The 22773-nt window shown below is 40.1% G+C and overlaps 1 protein-coding gene across 8 annotated transcripts in view; it reads right to left on the bottom strand.

The window, feature by feature from the left end:
* Positions 1 to 18939, bottom strand: part of lrp8 (low density lipoprotein receptor-related protein 8, apolipoprotein e receptor) — a 410737-nt gene extending 391798 nt beyond the window's left edge. For all 8 annotated transcript variants that reach the window (XM_062028225.1, XM_062028222.1, XM_062028224.1 and 5 more), the window contains exons 1-2: positions 18720 to 18939; positions 14599 to 14724 (exon numbers count right to left, since the gene is read on the bottom strand). In XM_062028225.1, the coding sequence (XP_061884209.1) occupies positions 14599 to 14724; positions 18720 to 18786 (193 nt within the window). In that variant the 5' untranslated portion in view covers positions 18787 to 18939. The remainder of the gene's footprint in view (positions 1 to 14598; positions 14725 to 18719) is intronic.
* Between the last annotated feature and the right edge of the window lie 3834 nt (positions 18940 to 22773).

The raw sequence follows: 22773 nt of genomic DNA, 5'->3' as shown, positions 1-22773 counted from the left end.
TGGGCTGAAAAATCAAATACAGATATCCCGGTCTGAAACTTTAACAAAAAAAAAAAAAGACAACAGAAGGAAGCATACTCTATGGGCTTGTGGAGGCAGATCTAGCGAAGGCTTAGCCTTTTGTGATCGATTGTATTTCATTACCTAATAATGCCCGACACAAGACTCATTCCTCTCTTTCACCTTTAATACATACCTCTACTCGCTAAATGTAGCGACAAATTCGCAAAATTGGCAACAAAGATTCCTTCTGTTACATCTTATTCTCTGAGGTCTGTTTGGAAAATGAGTAACAATATACACCACCACAATAACATTATCATTTGTTGATGAGCAAGGGCAAATTCCGCATTTGTGGCCAATTTCCTTTGTTGTCACAAATAAATAAATATATGGGGAAGACTGATATGTGTGTTTGGGGAGCGCCACATGTCAATGGTGATCACTCTCGCAGAAAGGAGGAGTCTACAGGCATGCGAAATGATGGATAGGAAAAACGATATGACAATTTTCTTATTTTTATTGAGATTCTGATTTTAAATTCAAGAATCATGCAACCCTACACTATACACTTGTAAAGGTGGTAGCAGCGATATGAGATGTACAGTAGTTAGTACATGTATATTAGTATATGAGATGCTGTTTTTATGGTGTGCCACAATCCTACTGAGACGTGTGCATATTGCAGCTGGCATGGTGACAAAATGAAAAGCTTTTCTGCAATACATGTGCGTTTGCAGTTGGGTCAGTCCCTTCCACAGAGCAGACACACTTGACAGTCAAGGCAAGGCCACAGGCACAATTAACCAACAGTCGATAAATGGTTGACACTTGACAGACACATGAAATTGCAACTGCACATACAGCTCATTCATAAAAAAATCAAGGATGGTTTGCAGAAAGTGCCTTCAAACTAAAATTCAGCAGATGTATTACATCATCTTCAGAAGACCAGAACGCATAACCCGATAAAGCGCAGTAATGTTATGTTCAAATGTATATGTGCTGATTGTCTAAAAGATGGAGGGATAAATGATTATTGTACGAGTGTCTTCAGTTTCTTTTTAAACCCTTAAAGCTTCTTTTCATCCGCTTGTCAGCAGGTGTTCCGCTTGAATGTCTAGTCTCACAAATCTGAGAACAAACAAAGAAGTAAAACCACAGGCCAGAGACATACAAACACACCAAACGCTAGCTTCTGCTCGAACCAAATGTCTTATTTATGATCACAAAGGGGGTGAATTCTTTCTTTTAGAGAAATAAGATAAGCGAAATAAATCCAACCCGAAAATGTCCATGTAACAAATTTCAGATGATAGTATTGCCATCTTAAATTTGTAAAACCGTGATTAATTTCTGCACTTCGATAAACTCACGGCATGGTAGTGCTGCACAATTCATAAAACTTTGGCTACGGCTGCACATTTTTGAGAAAAGAAAAATAGATTTGTCTCTCCAAAATTGCGATTCGATTTGCCATTTTTAGATTTTATACATAAAAATGCCTAGAACTGTGAAAATAACAAGTGAAGGAAGACATGTTACTTTGAGACTGTCAATCAACATATTCTTGTCTCAATGTGCCACACATAGAACAATATGCAATCATTTACTTAAAAAGTTGACTTTATGCAGAAGGACTCAGAGCTTTTGTCTAAAACATGCTCTTAAAAACTGAATAAATAATAAATAAAAACTAGGCAGTGAGTTTAATGTATTGTAATCATAATATATAATAATAATGCAAGTAACTATTTGAAAGGATATAAACGTATTGCTCAATACTGTATAATTGTTTACTATTGTACTGTAATTGGAAAGTAAATAACATTTAGTTATCTTAAACAAAACTAAAATGGACTCTCATTTCTGTTAGCAAAAATGTACCTTAAATAAATATTGAATATCTTAAAGTGCTTTTTGTCCCAGTTGGAAAAACGAGGTCGGACCATCTGCGCATGTAAATAAATCCAGGGAATGCAGATGTGTAATTATGCATTTAAGTACACTTTTCAGGTGAGTGCAGTACAATTACATCCATCCATCCATCAATTTTCTACCGCTTGTCCTTTTCAGGGTCGCGGGGGGTGCTGGAACCTATCTCAATTGTTACACTAAATAACGGTGTATTTTCATATTTTGTCATTTAATATGCATGGTTTCACTACAAAAAATCAAATGCATGATGAAGACAACCAGGGGTGTCAAATGGATGAAGTGCAACATGCCTGTTTTTTTTTGGCCCTGAAAAAAAAGATTAAAATGGATAAATAGAGATAAAGACATGATTTAATGAGAAAAATAGTCAATGTTAATACTAATAAACAAACATTTTTAAATGCTGTCTTTAAATTAATGTATTATTGTATTACAAATTACATGAAGACATCACATTTAAGTGTCTTCCCCTACGTTTGCTTTTATCATTAAGAAACAATCTAAAACCTTTGCAAATCAAAACGGAAAAGGAACATTGTGTGTTTATTTAAACATAAAACAGCATTAAAATATTTCAGTGCGTGTTTAAGTACTTTTTAAGCACATGTAACAATACTGTAATAATGATAACCGTGATCAGTTTGGTCACAATAATCGTGATATGAAATTGTTGTATTAGATCCCTATGTCCATGTTTTACTATTGAGCTGGAAAGAAATACAAAAGATGAATACTGAACGGTGAATTTGGTTATACAGGAAATTAATGAAAAACAAAAGAGAAATCATGATAACACCTATCTACAACTCTCCATGTGACGTCTCAGAACTCCATCTTGGTCAAACTAGCGCACAGGTATTAGCAGTAATGTTTTATTCAACAACATTCTTAGCTGTTATTCCATGTCTCCCAAGCTGCCTATGCCAGGCAGAAGAGAGCACACTCAAAAACAAGATTACTGCAAATGTAAAAAATAAAATGGAGGCACATGGGTATATCCAGTTAATCTGGGATGTGGATTAATGCCATGATATTGTGTCAGACAGCTGACTTTGGGAATGGGGGGATCGCAGCAAAATCACAGGCACATTCACAAAAAGCAGCAACACATTGAATTGTAGGCACAAGCATAGATCTAACTAAAATGAGTAACTCAAGGTAATACGTTATGTAGAGAAGACATTGTTCTGATTTCTAAATGTGTCAGCAACTGTTAAGAAGATGTAACAGCAATGACTATGCATTCAACACAAACAATGCAACCAATTAATTGTCCTCACAAAAAGAACTGAGTTCCTTGCCTGCAAATGTCCAACTACTGTACATCAGTTTTATCTGTCTGTGGCTTTAAAGCAGCTATAAATCATTTCAGACATGACAGACATCTTGTATAGTTGCCAATAAATTTTAGTTTGCACCTCAATCACTGTGCCAACATGTTTCTTCTCTAGCAACTATATCAATAAACAGAGTGTTTATTTGAGGCGCTCGATGAACACAGCCGGGATGTGTAGTTAAATTGTCTAAAACAGAACAACAAAACAGAAATCACTAAATTGCATCTGAAGATATTACAGTAAATTGTATATTTGTTTATTTGGATGTGTCACTTGCAATGAAAGTTGTTATATAATCAGCATAGGAAATCAAACATGTTTCTATTAACCTGTGCATCTCACCCCCTGAGACACACACATACACACTCTCACTGTACCTGACCTTCATGTCAACACAAAGGCTAGATAGAAAGGTCTATCAGTTGCAGCGTGTTGGAGGATGAGATGGGAAGTGGACCTAAAACGACCAGCAGAATTACGCTGGATGGACAGAAATAAAGAATCGCCTTAGGCCAGCACTGACCTCTGCTAAAATAACACTGTTGCTGCTGCTGCTGCTTTGCACGGCTGCACCCAACACCTACCTATTCAGTATTGTTAGTTCGTAGCGTGTGATACTACGTTTGACAAAAGTGATGATGCGCTCACACATTTCGGCCTTCTTTTGTGACAGAATATTTTGTAGCATGTGTAAACCAGCAGAAATACAAACCTTGTTTCCATATGAGTTGGGAAATTGTGTTAGATGTAAATATAAACGGAATACAATGATTTGCAAATCATTTTCAATCCATATTCATTTGAATATGCTACAAAGACAACATATTTGATGTTCAAACTGATACATTTTTTTTTTTGTGCAAATAATCATTAACTTTAGAATTTGATGCCAGCAACACGTGACAAAGAAGTTGGGAAAGGTGGCAATAAATACTGATAAAGTTGAGGAATGCTCATCAAACACTTATTTGGAACATCCCACAGGTGAACAGGCAAATTGGGAACAGGTGGTTGCCATGTTTGGGTATAAAAGTAGATTCCATGAAATGCTCAGTCATTCACAAACAAGGATGGGGCGAGGGTCACCACTTTGTCAACAAATGCGTGAGCAAATTGTTGAACAGTTTAAAAAAAAACTTTCTCAACCAGCTATTGCAAGGAATTTAGGGATTTCACCATCTACGGTCCGTAATATCATCAAAGGGTTCAGAGAATCTGGAGAAATCACTGCACGTAAGCAGCTAAGCCCGAGACCTTCGATCCCTCAGGCTGTACTGCATCAACAAGCGACATCAGTGTGTAAAGGATATCACCACATGGGCTCAGGAACACTTCAGAAACCCACTGTCAGTAACTACAGTTGGTCGCTACATCTGTAAGTGCAAGTTAAAACTCTCCTATGCAAGGCGAAAACCGTTTATCAAGAACACCCAGAAACGCCGTCGGCTTCGCTGGGCCTGAACTCATCCAAGATGGACAGATACAAAGTGGAAAAGTGTTCTGTGGTCTGACGAGTCCACATTTCAAATTGTTTTGGGAAACTGTGGACGTCGTGTCCTCCGGACCAAAGAGGAAAAGAACCATCCGGATTGTTATAGGCGCAAAGTTGAAAAGCCAGCATCTGTGATGGTATGGGGGTGTATTAGTGCCCAAGACATGGGTAACTTACACATCTGTGAAGGCGCCATTAATGCTGAAAGGTACATACAGGTTTTGGAGCAACATATGTTGCCATCCAAGCAACGTTACCATGGACGCCCCTGCTTATTTCAGCAGGACGATGCCAAGCCAAATGTTACATCAACATGGCTTCATAGTAAAAGAGTGTGGGTACAAGACTGGCCTGCCTGTAGTCCAGACCTGTCTCCCATTGAAAATGCGTAGCGCATTATGAAGCCTAAAATACCATAACGGAGACCCCAGACTGTTGAACAACTTAAGCTGTACATCAAGCAAGAATGGGAAAGAATTCCACCTGAGAAGCTTAAAAAATGTGTCTCCTCAGTTCTCAAACGTTTAGTGAGTGTTGTTAAAAGGAAAGGCCATGTAACAGTGGTGAACATGCCCTTTCCCAACTACTTTGGCACGTGTTGCAGCCATGAAATTCTAAGTTAATTATTATTTGCAAAAAATAAAAAAAGTTTATGAGTTTGAACATCAAATATATTGTCTTTGTAGTGCATTCAATTGAATATGGGTTGAAAAGGATTTGCAAATCATTGTATTCTGTTTATATTTACATCTAACACAAATTTCCAACTCATATGGAAACGGGGTTTGTAGTTTTTCTTTCTTTTTTTAATGCTGATTAGGCAAAAAACATAACCAATGTATACAGTTTAAAAGGTTTAAGTATGTACTTACATGAAGGTCTTTCTAACATTGTACATGCTAAGTAATCGTGCATCAGGGAGTACAAAGTCTATATAAAATCGAATCCATTATTATTATTATTATTATTATTATAGGACACAGGTAAAGTCAGCCAGGGACAGACAAACTTGAGTCATTACAAAAACATAACTCATTTTTATCCCAACATTTCCTGGTGGTACAAGGGATGGACGGTATGGCCTAAAGTGTATATTGTGATGTATATTGCAGCCTCCTAATATAAATCAATCAAACAATCAATCAATGTTTATTTATATAGCCCTAAATCACAAGTGTCTCAAAGGGCTGTACAAGCTACAACGACATCCTCGGTACAGAGCCCACATACGGGCAAGGAATATAAAGAAAAACATAATGTATAATTTGGCATATATATGATAAAAGAACCATTTCAAAACGGGTTACAAAGGCTCTAAATAGCGGTAATCTATTTTAAAATCACTGATACTTGAACATTTCAAGATCAATGAAAGATTTACTTTTTGATCACAATTATAATCAGACAAAAACACGATGGTGGTGTAACAATATCAATTAAATATATAAGGGATTTCCAACTATTGGCTGTGATTTAAACCCTTTGATTTGTGCCCTGAATGCCCTCCTTTGTCCGGGGACTTACTATCAGAGTTTGAGAACAATAACAAAAATGACAAAAGATTTGTTGATAGGAAAAAATATCAATCCCTGTAGCATCGACCATACACAGGTATCATACTTGGTATCGTCACTGTCGATATTTGTATTGCACCGCCCACTCGTCCTCTAGTGATACTTGTGGGAAACAGGTTTTTTAGCCACCATGGAGGCAAGGATTGCTGACTTAGAAGCAGCTCTGCACTGTTGCACTGCTAGTGAAGACGCAACATTGCGTTGAGGACGTGGTCACTCCCTTGCCGCTGTCAAATTTGCCGGACGCAGCTAGAATGTGTCATCAACATGCATTATCGTGATATAATGATAGTATTGAAAGCTCTATCTTTGGCTAATTTTATATCAAAAATATTATGTATATCAAAAATATTAATTATATCGCGTAACTAAGGTGGTACATTTTGTATGACAAAAATCTGTGCCATAAATTTGTCCCGGTTCTTGTACACTGTCTCAGTTATTGTACGACAAAATATGAACAAACTAGTCTGTTTGCTCACGTATCATTCTGTATAAACGAGTGCCCAAACATTGAATCCCACGTGTTTGTGAGTCGGTCTTTGTGAAGAATGGATATTGGTTCTTTTTAAAAATTGGGACACTATAAACAGATTCTGGCTAGAGAATCATTTAATTATGTTTATTTGTGGAGTGTGTGTGTGTGTGTGTGTGTGTGTGTGTGTGTGTGTGTGTGTGTGTGTGTGTGTGTGTGTGTGTGTGTGTGTGTAGGTGTGTGTGTGTGTGTGTTTGGAGTGACATTCAGCGATACCGATATTGCAGCCTTGAGTATTGGCCGATACCTATATTTACTCTTATGACTGTTTTTAGTGTGGAATGTTAGAAATGGACATGTGGTAGTAGTGTTAGTGTTATTCTGTATTGTGTTTCCTGTAAAAGTGTACACTAAGCACTAGGGGTGTTTAAAAAAATTATATTTTTGAATGAATCGAGTTTCATATTTGTGAAGATTCTTTGATTAACAAAAAATATATATACTGTTTACATATTAGGGCTGTCAAACGATGAAAATATTTAATCACGATAATCGCATTGTTCATAGTTAACTATGAACAACGCAGATTTTTCATTATTAATAAGTGTACCCTCAACAGAAAATTGTCGGGGGGCTATCACAGCTGTAATCTGTGATATTTCTATCTCATAAATGCTTCTGATATTCTGTACATTACATGTTTTACAAGGTAATGGTCTTCATATTGCTGCATGAAAATGTTTTAACCTTCTCTCTTAATTAATAAAATGTGATATTCAGCCTGCAAATGATTCTGTAAGTGAGGACTCGACCAGAACAGGTCATAAAAGAATTTGCACAATATTCCAGCCATTTTTCCTATGGTCTGTGAACACACCGTGTCGGAGGAGAATGAACAAGTATCGTGTGCATAGGAGTGAAGCACAGAGGCAGATGTGTGTGCACGGAGGAAATACCCAGAATTGGGCCCAGTGTTATCATAAAATTGGCGATAAAAGCTAAAAAGATAGTCAGACTTTGTTTGCTGTCTTCTGGACGCTACAATACATTTTTTACTTTATTTTGTTAGGTGTGGCGGCTAAAATGAATTAAGGAGAAACCCTAAATGTAGTTGAACCGGATGTGTAGCGTAGTGCTTTTATTTTGAAGCCGGAAAAGTGTGTGATTGTTTTAAGAAAGTGTGTTGATATGTTTGATGTCGGATCGACTGTTTGCAATAAAAAAATTTAAAAAGGCTCCTTTCGACATCCAAACCGATCGTCTTTCATTTTTGTTGAGCTTTTATGTCATCTTACTTTTAATAAAGCAGTCGCAGTAACAATCTAAATGTTATGTTATCACCGCACCTTATTCGTAATCTGAACATGGAAGTGAAGCACCACCCACCTCTGAATGGCGCGCGCAGAGGCGTTTGCTGCAGGGATGTCGTCTCTTCTCACGGCAAGAAATAATCCTTTCTTGTAGGGAGTACAACTTGCCATGGCTTTGAACCTGATATTTCCATAAAGTAGACTTTATTTTGCCCATTTCTGCTCGCCTGTGGCTTATCAGTAGCAAGTGAACTGTAGCCAAGTTCCACCCGGGTAAAATTGTATTTAAAAAAAGAACAGTTATCTTTTAAGTAAGATAAACATGTATCAGATGTTTATTTTATGGAGGAATGTAGTTAATAATAAGATTGGCACACACTGTTATTAAAAAAGTATTGATTTTAAATCGAGAATAGTTTTGAAACGAGAATCGATTTAAAATCGAAATATTGACCAAAAGAATCGAATTTTGCGGTGCCCAAAGATTCACAATCCTACTTATCAAACGGTTGTTTCGTTACATTACATTAAAGCTAGCTCAGCGTTTAGCATGGATTCTCGTCTATTGCTCTGGCTCAGGTCAGGGTGTCGCATTCTTAGCTTTTCCTCGTCCTGCAGGGATACTTGCAGGAAATGTTGTTTATTTGCCGCCATGGAGGCAAAGATTAGAATCTTCTAGGAATGACTTTGCACTTTGTGTGGACATACTTTAGTCGCTTGCGTGCCAACTATGTGAGGAGGTTGCATTGCATTGACTACGCTTTGTTGCAGATGTTGTGATCACATGGGCTACACGCACTGCTGGATAGAATTACTGGAGTTTGAATTGGATTGACAATATTGGACTATAATATCGGAGATTTTAGACGCAGTCCGATATAATCCGATACTGTTTTTTTTTTTGTGCTGGTATCAGACATATCAATATTGGATCGGTACACCCTCTAGTTGTAGTTTATATGTTTAGAGAACACACACTGAACAATGAACAATCCTGTGTCGGTTTCCTTTTTTTTTTTTTTTTTTTAATTGGAGCAGAATCTATTAAACACTGAGCTCCCTGCGCTGTCCAGGTGATGAAGCTTTCAAGCACACTGTCCTTGTGAGTGTTAAGTGAATAGGTTTTGAAATATTATGTGATTTTCTTTTTTAAGACCTTTTGCAAAATAGGACAGACACCATGAGGCAAAAAAAAGTGCGAGCATTTTGAGTTTTTCCAATCTAGGGTATATCTATACACTTCTTGCCGCGACAGTCACGGCTTTAAGAATGTGTGTGCTTGTGTGTAATTGATTAAGCCAGTGGTCCCGGTGACCTCACACTTCCATTAGGAGTCTGACCTCAGCCCTGCATGTGTTCATGTGCGCGTGTGTGTATGTGTGTGTGTGTGTGTGTGCGTGTGTAGTGGTTGTGAAAGCCCATTATTACAATACCTTTCATGCCAAGAACTCCTCCATCTGCATTTTTATTATAACACTGTTGTATGTGTGATAGTGCGCGCGTTGGGGGTGTCGCGCTAACATGTAGTGTGGCGGCGTGAAATGTGTTGTGATGCCTCCTCCACGGGAAGCTGATGAGGACGCTGCCCCCCTTTGACCTGCACATGCTCATTGTCCTGATGTAGCTCAAACGGCCACACCGCAAATCATTATACTGTACATGCGCACACACGCATGCACAAACACGACTAAATAAAAAGTGAAGTTTGAAATAATAGCTTGTGCATTCCCTGAATCCGGCTCCAATATTTTTGATTACAACATGTCATAAGTGAGAGAATTAAAGATTGTTTACTATTTTATCACATTAAAAAGAGACTTAGTGTTTCATTATGTCAGTGTTATTGTCATACACTGTGTATATTCTGACAAATGAGGAGTCAAATTATTTGTTTTAATAAACATTTTAAAACGGATCGTAGGATCTCTTTTGGAATGTCCTGTTCCTTTAATAGATTTGTACTAAGCAGAATAACACTACCTGATTTTTTTGTGGATTTAGCTCCAAGCTCATACCATGTTTTTCTTCTTCAGGCTAATAGCCGCGGACAAGTAGTGCACTCCAATTTGCCTCAATTGCTTTAAGACATTATACATGAACATTTATTTTCACAAAACCAAATACTTCATAATTGGCAATGAATTGATTGTTATGCATATCACTATTGTTGCCACTCAGCCCCCTCTGATGTGGCAGAACACTGCGGAAATGCCGTTAGGAATCATTTTAGAAGTTGTTAATATTTTCTTCTTTTCATTCTCCTACTCAGATAAGCCAATCAATAGCTAATTAAATTGTTATTTAATCATTAGTCATCAAAATTGGTCTCTAGATGTTCCTGACAGTGTTGTGGGATATCAACGACAATTGAAATCTAACATCAGGTTTAGATGGATAATTTTTACTGTGGCACATTGGATTAGGCATGTTTAAATCCACTTAAATCCGCTGTCAAAATGATAAGGCCTCTTTCTGTATATACTGACTGAAATATAGGTCATACAAAGATATGCAGAGGAGGAGAGTTGCCATGTGTTTGTACATGTTTAGCAGTGCTGTATTCACTATAAAAGGAAGCACACAAATGCTCAAGAAGCCCCACCACCATCAACAGCGCGTTTTCGTTTCCCTGGGCAACCAGAGGAATCTACCGAAAGGGGAATGTTGAGAATAGAGGAGAGGATCTGGATGGGAAAGAGGAAAGAGTAATAGAAAGCACAAGGACATCCCAATCTTGTAAGATTTCCCAAACAGATACATACTGAATGCTCCATCATTACACACATACACACAATGACTGGTCAATTAAAGAGAAATCTCTTCTAGGGAGATTGTGGCTTTAGTAAAAATCTATATGTTTAATTCAATTAAGTTTCCACCAAAATAATAATAATACATTTTAAAAAAGTACTGAGGACATGAACATGAAACTGCAAGTTTAGGATATTTTTCACATGTTTAAATATTCAGTAGTTCTATTGCTGTGCACTCCCAACAAAAAGAAGCAATTATGAGAAAGTGATAAGAAGTTTGAGCAGGTATGTCCTAAATATTATGTTGCATGGACATGATTTGGAGGACAGGGGGGCAGCAGTGTTTGTCCACTGCACTGTTTAGCATCAAAAAATTATTTCATGCTATTGAATGGAGATAAGACAAACACTAGCGCCAGGAGGAAAACGCTTGTCAATTTAGACCGCCCACAAGCTCATTGATTGGCTTTCTGGGGCTACCTTCTTGCCAAATGTGACAATGATTGACAGCACGCAGCAGCTGACCAATCAGCGGTCAGATGTGATATAAGAGCGAGTTGGCCGGCACACAGCAATTTGAATCGCGTACAAGTAAGACAAATAAAAAATCCAAAAAAAGGGACTCTACTGCTGCACTCAAAAGGTAGTTTTGTTGTTGACTAGGCAATGGCTTAAGTATCACTCTTTTGTTTCAACGGACATGATTTGAATCCCAGCCAGGAAATACAATGTAAACATTAAACTAAATCATATGGCAATGTTGAAAAGCCAAGTAAAGATTATTTGTTTCATTCAGTTAATTGTGTTATTTCATACAAAAATAATGTATTTAACAATTTGTTTCCCATTTATATTACTCCAAAACATGCATTTAATCAGGGCTGCTACAATTAGGCGACATAATCAACTAAATTATAAAAATTCAAAGACAAAAATTGTATTGTCGACAGAGAATGTTGATCTCTAGAGTTTTATTCATTTAGGTAAATAAATTTAACTAAATAACCATAAACAGTGTTAAATAAAAATACCATTTGTTCACTTTAAATCTGTTGATTTTCCTTTCACTGTAGTTGTATACTTTGTCTAATAAAGTAAAACCATTAATTTGTTGTTACAATTGAATTTGCAACAATAGGTTTTAAAAATGAGTAGAAATCAAGTCACATACTCAACATCAAACTTAAACAGATCTTAAGCAATAGTCATTTGACTTGTCGAACAATCAAAAATATAATCACCTACTGGTCAACTATTCAAAATGAACGTTAGTTGCAGCCCTTTATCTAATCCCTTCAAACTCCCTGTATGCAAGTTAGTTGTGTACCCCCATTTCTGAAATCCATATTGCGTCCCTCTTATGTTGTGTCCAAACGTTTACATAGATAAAACAATTTTTTTTTCAATTTGCCACGCTGACCATTCTCCCAAATCACTCTTTCATCCATATGAGCTCTGTTTGCCATCCTCCTGTTCTTTTCAATCTAGACTTATTCCATCATGTCCCTGCCTCCTTCTGACCGTCCTCCTTTTTGCCTAGCCTTGCCAGTAATATTAGATTGCAAGGAGGCTGCACAGTGGTGGCATCTGTTAGAAGAGTTGGCACCGCGCCAGCTACTGAGCATCGCTCCGGCAACCAGGCTCACGCCACTGGATTTATCCCAGACCAACCCGTCAGCTGATGCTCATTCTGGGCATAAAAAAAAAAGAGTGGGCATAGCCTCTCTTGGATCTTTGGCACGGTTCGGTCACCCACAGGAAATGTGAAAATGGTGGGTGTTACAATGCTGGAAGGATGAAGAATCTTTTTAGGAACCTTAACCGTTCAAATAAGAGTGCAATAAGAAGTGGGAATAGGTTATATATGGATGCAACACAGCATACAGAACATTTGGAGGGTGCACCAAAAAAGGTAAATTCACAGCGAAAGAGAGAGAACCTCGGAGGAGAATATAATCACATGTCACACTTAAAGGAAAACGCCAAAAAGACACTTATTTAACCAGCACGGCTTAGTCGAATACTTCCAGTAACTCGTTCAACCAACAAGATGCATACCAATCAGTATCTGCAGTCAATGAAGCAATCATGAAAATGTCCCTGCAATCACATAAGTCCCACGACATTCAGCGACAACTGCCTTGGTGGGCGTGCAAGATGAGAGAAGGGCTGTGCTGGTGCCGAAGATAAGTGATGAATCAACCGGCCACTAATATAACTATTCAAGTAATTAGGACCGTGGCGAATTCATAAGCAATAATTACCCATCTGGTTGTCCGTGCAATTTCCTAAAGGCATTCAAAAGCACGGTAAGGGAAAATGACGTGCTTTGGTCCATTTCCCCACTTATTCCTTGAGAATATAAAGCTATATTTAATTTAATAATAACACTGGTGTCTGTATCTTACACTCTGATTACGAATACCCAACATGCACAAGCGACCTTGAGAGTATGAAAAGTAGTCACTTTCTGTTCATCCAGATCCAAAAAGCAATTTGTTGCATATAGTATTCCTCAGCAGACTGATAACATGACGCTTAACACATTTACAGTAGTACCTCAACTTAAGAGTGTTTATAAAAGCGGTCTCTCGGCTAATTGTTATGCTTTAAGTTGCAAGTCAAAATTAGAGTTTCAAGCATACCTGCCATTAATTGGCATAGCAAATGTCACAGTGCACCCCGTAAGATCCGCCCAAGATATTTGGTCTTGCTTGCTAGCTTTAGCTTATAGCTACATATAGACATAACTTTGTTTTTCTAAACCTGGGAAAGAAGAACTTCAGTGAAGGACAGTGCTAAAGTAGATGGTATTAATTGAATTAAGTAAGTAAAAAATCAAAAACATGACCGAGCGTGTTGCCAATTTGGCAAAGCAATTTGAGCGTAGAACTGCGAGTCTGCACCATACTAAAGCAGAATGAGTCAGACAAGAGTTTTAAAATAATAATTAAACAGTGGGCATTACCTGTCAAAAATATGGAGAAGCTGCTGATGGTGTGTTTGACAGACAAGCAGCTAGAAGGAGATAAGATAGAAGTCTACTCTCCATGGTAAATGCTGTACTCAAAACTACTACAGGTGTTAGAAGTATGTCTTATCTAAAAGTTTGTTTTTCTTTTCAAAAGGCATGTTACATGTTAAAAGTATTCTGTTTTGGGGAGCTAAGCACCAATTGATTTTAATAAGTTTCAATGGGACATACAAGAGTTTTGAGTCAAAAGTTCCATCACAAAACCAATTAAGCTTGTAAATTGAGGTACTACTGTAATTTAATCCCTGATCTTATTTCAGAAAAGAAACAACCGTTTTCCTGTGTGCAGGTGAGTGAATAGTAGTGGTGGCAATATCGCCGCACAGAAGCAGCAGCAAGGGACTAACAAGTTTTCCTGATGTGACCTAATGGGATCAAAACACATGTATAGTAAGAATGAAGCAAATTCCTAAAGCCATGTGACCAATGGTTTAGGTTGTGCAAGTCCTGCACTGATGTCTGCTGGGGCGCCCCAGCAAGAAAAGTAGATTATTCCCAACAAAACGTATTTAACATCCAGCAATGCAACCGCTTGATATCCATTATCAGCGTGAACAATGCCATGAAAAAAATGTTTGGGGGCTTTTACTCCGACGATTGTGTGTGTTTGTAACATACACGGGACGGCACACAATGGCATCATTATATTTGTGCACCAGTGCACATGACTGTCCAGGCTACTTACGACAATTCTCCTCGTCGCTGTTATCCGAGCAATCGTCATCATCGTCACATCTCCACGGGATTGGGATGCACCTCCCATTGTTGCACTTAAACTGCCCGGTTTCGCACTCCGATTCTGTATGAGTCCCTGTGTTGTGATAGGTCAAAACAAGAAAGAAAGTCAAGAAGTCTTGTTGTTTGCTAGCAGAATGAAATGTCATTGTATGTAATTACTGCATATATCATGGAAAAGTGTTTTTATTTGGTGGCAGGTTCTACTTTAGACACATTTAAATACCCTTCAGTGTGCACGCATGCAGCTCGTAGACCTGGGGTGCCCAAGCTTTTTGCTTCCAAGGGCCAAAGTGAAAATGTACCATTGGTCCGCGGGCCAAATTTTTACCATGGAACAGCACCACGAGCGAGGAATTTAGCCTCATACAAACATTCATAAATATGACGTCGTAGGGATTGTCAGGTTCAATAGATGGCAACTCGTTAGCCTGTAAACATCTTTTTTATAGCTTTTACGGTAAAAACCTGTCAGTTCCGTCACCAGAATGTTACTGTAAAATTGTTTCTTGATATTGATAACTGCTCAGTGGACTTGTGGTTCGAGTGTCCGCCCTGTGATTGGAAGGTTGTGAGTTTAAACCCCGGCCGAGTCATACCAAAGACTCTAAAAACGGCACCACTACCTCCCTGCTTGGCATTCAGCATCAAGGGTTGGAATTGGGGGTTAAATCACCAAAATGATTCCTGAGCACGGCCACCGCTGCTGCTCACTGCTCCCCTCACCTCCCAGAGGGGTGGAACAAGGGGATGGGTCAAATTCAGAGGGTAATTTCACCACACAGTCCAGGGTGTACCCCGCCTTACGCCCGAATGCAGCTAAGATAGGCTCCAGCACCCCCCGCGACCCCAAAAAGGGACAAGCGGTAGAAAATGGATGGATGGATAGTGTGTGTGTGTGTGTGTGTGTGTGTGTGTGTGTGTGTGTGTGTGTGTGTGTGTGTGTGTGTGTGTGTGTGTGTGTGTGTGTGTGTGTGTGACTATCAGTGGTACTTTCAAATTTAACTTTCTTACACCAAATTACTGTAAATTGAAAAACTGCGGCAATGTTGTTTTTACATTAGAATTCTGGTGACGGAGCTGCCAGAGTTTTACCGTAAAATCTATGGCATGTTTTTTTTTTTTTTTTTACAGTGAATTACTGTAAACTTAGTTTCATTGTTATTTTTATGGTAACTGAGCTGCCAGTTTTTTTTTACACTTTTAGTTTTTTCTCAGTGCGTTATTGTGAATGGAAAATAGTACCGCTGATGATTTTACAGTACATTTCTGGCAACTGAGCAACCAGGTTAGCACAGTAAAATCTACTGACTATTTCACAGTGTAGTCTTGTGGACATGCCATCAATGATTGTGCAGCTTGAAAGAGGTCAGTATAAATCAGTGGTGTGCCGTCAGGGCCAGCAAGGCCTTCTCTGCTGGCCTAACATAACCAGAAATCATGATCATAATTAAAGGAAAAAGTCATTTTTGTATTTACTTTACATAAATATCTAAAAGTATTCATATTCTCTTCATGTCATATTATGCTCCTTCCAGCGCTGTTGTTTTTGGTTAATAGAGTTCTTATCCAATCAGAATTCAGCTACCTTATGTTGCCATGATGTACGAAATCTGCCAGAGGCCTTCAGAATCAACAATGCGGTGTCCGTGCACTGTAAGTGAACAGGGACATACAGTTGACAGACAGTTGCGATAGCCAATCAGATCACGAGTTGTCAGTAAGTAGATGACCTAAGGCAGATATATAGTGATGTTCGGAGCTAGGTAACAATAACTACATTACCCAGCATGCCACAGTAGTGCAGAGCATGCGCTTAGCTAGAAGCGGGACTTTTGTGATGAGCACGCTGTGGAGTGAACTTTAAGAACTCAGCCAACATGCCTCATCTGCATCTTTTATGATTAGACAAGCCAACACATATTTGCAAGGCCACTTTCAAGGAGGATATTTAAAGAGAAACTACATCTTGTGAGACCATGTCAGCCAACCCCGGAAGCTCGAATGGTTTCTACAGATTGTGAGTTCAGATATGTTATTTCTTTATTTTTTCACGTTCAATATGTTTTTTGCAATTTTAATTTTGACAGTACCACATAAGATATGTTTTAATTGCTGATGCGGGTTTATTGATTTTTAAATCCATCCATCCATTGTCTACCGCTTGTCCCTTTCGGAGTTGCGGGGGGTGCTGGAGCCTCTCTCAGCTGCATCCGGGCGGAAGGCGGGATACACCCAGGACAAGTCGCCACCTCATTGCAGGGCCAACACAGATAGACAGACAGCATTCACACTCACATTCACACACTAGGGCCAATTTAGTGTTGCCAATCAACCTATCCCCAGGTGCATGTCTTTGGAGGTGGGAGGAAGCCAGAGTACCCGCAGGGAACCCACGCAGTCACGGGGAGATCATGCAAACTCCACACAGAAATAACCCGAGCCCGGGATTGAACTCAGGACCTCGTTTGGCACATGCACTAACCCTTGTGCCACCGTGCTGCCCATGATTTTTAAATGCGCCAGAAAAATAACCCGTTATGTACACCGTTGGTGGTGATTCAATGCCCAGTAGTGCGTAAATGTGTTTCTGTATAGTATTTCTCCAGCAATGGTCATGTGGTGACAAAAATTATGGTATTTTGAGAGGTAATTACTGAAGTCGGACATCACTGAAGGCCTAGGTGGGAAACGCATGGCCCGCCACTGGTATAAATCCATCCATCCATCCATCCATTTTCTGCCGCTTGTCCCTTTTGGGGTCGAGGGGGGTGCTGGAGCCTATCTCAACTGCATTCGGGCAGAAGGCGGGGTACACCCTGGACAAGTCGCCACCTCATCGCAGGGCCAACACAGATAGACAGACAACATTCACACACACATTCACACACTAGGGCAGTGGTTCTTAACTTTGTTGGAGGGACCGAACCCCACCAGTTTCATATGCGCATTCTCCGAACCCTTCTTTAGTGAAAAATAAAATGTTGTTTTTTTTCAAATTCAAGAAAAAGTAATATATTTTTTTACTGATGCGCAAAATGAACCGTGCATGAACATCACATTGTTCAAAGAACAAAACCAACACAGTGCATGAACTCACAACAAATTACACACCTTACCATGAATTGATTAACGTGGACCCCGACTTAAACAAGTTGAAAAACGTATCCGGGTGTTACCATTTAGTGGTCAATTGTACGGAATATGTACTGTACTGTGTAAACTGTACTGTTTCATATAATGTATTCTCTTCTTTGCAATCTACTAGTAAAAGTTTCAATCAATCAATCAAAAAACCTGCAAATCAGATGGAAAATTAGAGGGAACATTGTTTGGGGGTATCCATAATACGTCGATAGGGAGAAGTTTTTATTTACCCGATAAGTCGGATGTGTCTTTACCTCCGTGGCGGAGGCTCCGCCGAACCCCTGAGGCCGACTCACCGAAACCCTAGGGTTCGATCGAACCCAGGTTAAGAACCACTGCACTAGGGCCAATTTTAGTGTTGCCAATCAACCTATCCCCAGGTGCATGTTTTTGGCGGTGGGAGGAAGCCGGAGTACCCGGAGGGAACCCACGCAGTCACGGGGAGAACATGCAAACTCCACACAGAAAGATCCCGAGCCCGGGATTGAACGCAGGACTACTCAGGACCTTCGTATTGTGAGGCACATGCACTAACCCCTGTTCCACAGTGCTGCCCACTGGTATAAATGTGTATTTAAATTTGGTAGCCACCCTTGAAACGAAATGACAGGCCAAATTTGGTCCGCGGGCCACACTTTGGGCACCCCTGTCTTACGACCACCTTCCTTCAGCTGCATTGCTTAGATTGTGTTTATTGTGTCAGCGACGTGGAATTCTTCCAAACACCGCCACGCATCCCCAGCATACTGCATGTTAAACACGTGTTGTGTGTGGCGCCGCTTTAATGTCACCTGCTGTCACCACAAGGACGGGACAAAAGGCTCAGTTTTAAAATGTGTGTCACGGCTAGGAAATACGCGTAAAAAAACCCAACTTTCAACATCACCCCATCAGTCGCTCCCGGGGAGGTATAAAGTGTCCTACCTTTCGCGTAATGCAGCTCCATGAGCAGTAAATGAAACAGGACGAGCTTGCCGACTTCTGTCCACATCTTTAAATCCTCCGTTTGTGTTCATACAAGGGAGAATAAAAACCCCGCACGCTTTCTTCTGCGTGTTGTGTTGAAGGCTGTCCTTGCTTCAGCCCGAGTGGAATAGTGAATGTGTGTGATCCACTCGGCTGCCTCCTTTCTCTGCCTCCGTGCCTCGGCTGCACTTTGAATCAGTGACGTTTTTATGGGCGGGATAGAAGAACGGCGGTTGTGCAGTTAATTCAAGTTGTCGTTTGAAATACCAACATGTGAGCTTTTACTGCTGAGTCACGATGACGACGACTCATCTGGAATTATTTTTAATTACCACCCCTGGACTTATTTCGGTGTAAAACTTCAGGATGGGACAACCTCATGCACAAACTTGCATGAGGTGGCCAGTCGAACAGTTGTAAATAAGAACGGTAGGCTACATTCCATTCCTCCTTCTTTATCATTCTACTTTAGATTGGAAATGATATCAAAGGAACGGATACGGGCATCCATCACACTCACAGATTTCAGAATCAGAAATACCTTAAAGGCCTACTGAAATGAATTTTTTTTATTTAAACAGGGATAGCAGATCCATTCTATGTGTCATACTTAATCGTTTCGCGATATTGACATATTTTTGCTGAAAGGATTTAGTGGAGAACATCGACGATAAAGTTCGCAACTTTTGGTCGTGATGTCGCAGGTTGAAGGGCTCCTCACATTTCCCCATTGTTTACACCAGCAGCGAGAGCGATTCGGACAGAGACAGCGACGATCATCAATCAATCAATGTTTATTTATATAGCCCTAAATCACAAGTGTCTCAAAGGGCTGTACAAGCCACAACGACATCCTCGGTACAGAGCCCACATACGGGCAAGGAAAAAACTCACCCCAGTGGGACGTCGGTGAATGACTATGAGAAACCTTGGAGAGGACCGCATATGTGGGTAACCCCCCCCCTCTAGGGGAGACCGAAAGCAACGGATGTCGAGTGGGTCTGACATAACATTGTGAAAGTCCAGTCCACAGTGGATCCAACACATCAGCGGGAGTCCAGTCCACAGCGGGGCCAACAGGAAACCATCCCGAGCGGAGACGGGTCAGCAGCGCAGAGATGTCCCCAACCGATGCACAGGCTAGTGGTCCACCCGGGGTCCCGGCTCTGGACAGCCAGCACTTCATCCATGGCCACCGGACCTATGCGACTCCCCCTCGCAAGGGACAGGGGAGAAGAGGAGAGAAGAAAAGAAACGGCAGATCAACTGGTCTAAAAAAGGGGGGGTCTATTTAAAGGCTAGATTATACAAATGAGTTTTAAGATGGGACTTAAATGCTTCTACTGAGGTAGCATCTCTAACTGTTACCGGGAGGGCATTCCAGAGTACTGGAGCCCGAATAGAAAACGCTCTATAGCCCGCAGACTTTTTTTTGGCTCTGGGAATCACTAATAAGCCGGAGTTCTTTGAACGCAGATTTCTTGTCGGGACATATGGTACAATACAATCGGCGAGATAGGCTGGAGCTAAACCGTGTAATATTTTATACGTAAGTAGTAAAACCTTAAAGTCGCATCTTAAGTGCACAGGAAGCCAGTGCAAGTGAGCCAGTATAGGCGTAATATGATCAAACTTTCTTGTTTTTGTCAAAAGCCTTGCAGCCGCATTTTGTACCAACTGTAATCTTTTAATGCTAGACATAGGGAGGCCCGAAAATAATACGTTACAGTAATCGAGACGAGACGTAACGAACGCATGAATAATGATCTCAGCGTCGCTAGTGGACAAGATGGAACGAATTTTAGCGATATTACGGAGATGAAAGAAGGCCGTTTTAGTAACACTCTTAATGTGTGACTCAAACGAGAGAATTGGGTCGAAGATAATACCCAGATTCTTTACCGAGTCTCCTTGTTTAATTGTTTGGTTGTCAAATGTTAAGGTGGTATTATTAAATAGATGTTGGTGTCTAGCAGGACCGATAATCAGCATTTCCGTTTTCTTAGCGTTGAGTTGCAAAAAGTTAGCGGACATCCATTGTTTAATTTCATTAAGACACGCCTCCAGCTGACTACAGTGTTGGTCAGCTTTAGGGGCATGTAGAGTTGAGTGTCATCAGCATAACAGTGAAAGCTAACACCGTACTTGCGTATGATGTCACCCAGCGGCAGCATGTAAATACTAAAGAGTGCAGGGCCAAGAACCGAACCCTGGGGAACTCCGCACGTTACCTTGACATAGTCCGAGGTCACATTGTTATGGGAGACGCACTGCATCCTGTCAGTAAGATAAGAGTTAAACCAAGACAAGGCTAAGTCTGACATACCAATACGTGTTTTGATACGCTCTAATAAAATATTATGATCGACGGTATCGAAAGCGGCGCTAAGATCAAGAAGCAGCAACATAGATGACGCATCAGAATCCATCGTTAGCAATAGATCATTAGTCATTTTTGCGAGGGCTGTCTCCGTAGAGTGATTTGCCCTGAAACCGGATTGAAAAGGTTCACAGAGATTGTTAGTCACTAAGTGTTCATTTAGCTGCTGTGCAACAGTTTTTTCGAGAATTTTGGAAATAAACGGAAGGTGGGAGACCGGTCGGTAGTTTACCATGAGGTCAGGATCGAGGTTAGGTCTTTTGAGCAGAGGATGAATAACCGCTTTTTTGAATGCTAGGGGAACAGTGCCGGAGGAAAGTGATAAGTTTATAATATTTAACACTGATGGACCTAATAATACAAACAGTTCCTTGATAAGTTTCCCAGGAAGTGGGTCAAGTAAACATGTTGTTTGTTTTATCCCACTTACACGCTGTAATAATTCCTCTAATGTTATTTCATCAAAAATAGAGAGACTATTTTGGAGGGCAGTGTCCGTCGTATATACAGTCGTATTTGTGTTAATAGAACCCAGTTGTAGCTGGGATGCGTTGTCTTTAATCTCCTTTCTAATGAGTTCAATTTTCTTATTAAAGAAATTCATAAAATCATCTGCCGAGTGGGTGGAGCTACTGGGAGGAGTCCCTTGTTGGGTTAGCGATGCTACTGTACTAAAGAGAAATTTAGGATCGTTTTTGTTGAGGCGGATGAGATTTGAGTAGTATTTAGCTTTAGCTAAGGTAAGCATGCGTTTATAAGTTATTAAACTATCACTCCATGCTTGATGGAAAACCTCAAGTTTAGTCGCGCGCCATTTGCGTTCCAGTTTTCTACATGATAATTTATGAGCTCTAATTTCTTCTGTAAACCATGGGGTGCGCCTTTTAGGGGCCCTTTTTTGCTTTAGCGGTGCTATACTATCAATAATTTCGCGCAAGGCATCGTCAAAGTTGTTAGTGAGTTTATCAATAGAGCCGACATAATTTGGGAATGGTGCTATTACCGAAGGCAGTAGGTCAGCAAGAGTCATCGTTGTGGCAGCATTAATGTTGCGGCCGCTATAGCAGTTATTATTATTATTAGCTTGTTGACAAAGAGTCAAAACTTCAAATTTTATAAGGTAATGATCGGACATTACTTTAGTATATGGAAGTATCATAACTTTGGAGGTGGTGACACCCCTGACAAGCACTAGATCTATTGTATTACCGTTGCGATGCGTGGGTTCATGTATTATTTGTGTAAGACCACAGCTATCAATTATGGTTTGGAGCGCCACGCACTGAGGGTCCGATGGGGTATTCATATGGATATTAAAGTCCCCCATTATGATTATATTGTCGGCGTGCGTCACTAGATCAGCAACGAACTCTGAGAATTCACTGATAAAGTCCGAATAGGGCCCAGGGGGGCGGTAGATAACAGCCAGGTCGAGAGGTAGCGGTGTGACGGACCTCATAGTAAGCACCTCAAACGATTTATATTTATTATTTAGGTTAGGGGTAAGGTTGAAATTTTCATTGTATATTAGTGCGACACCCCCTCCCCTTTTAAGAGGGCGGGCAACATGCGCATTCGTATAGTTAGGAGGAGATGCCTCATTGAGCGCAAAAAATTTGTCCGGTTTGAGCC

Source organism: Entelurus aequoreus, linkage group LG19 (genome assembly GCF_033978785.1).
Source record: "Entelurus aequoreus isolate RoL-2023_Sb linkage group LG19, RoL_Eaeq_v1.1, whole genome shotgun sequence".
NCBI classification, from domain to species: Eukaryota; Metazoa; Chordata; class Actinopteri; order Syngnathiformes; family Syngnathidae; genus Entelurus; species Entelurus aequoreus.
This window is presented reverse-complemented; position numbering and strand designations above follow the sequence as displayed.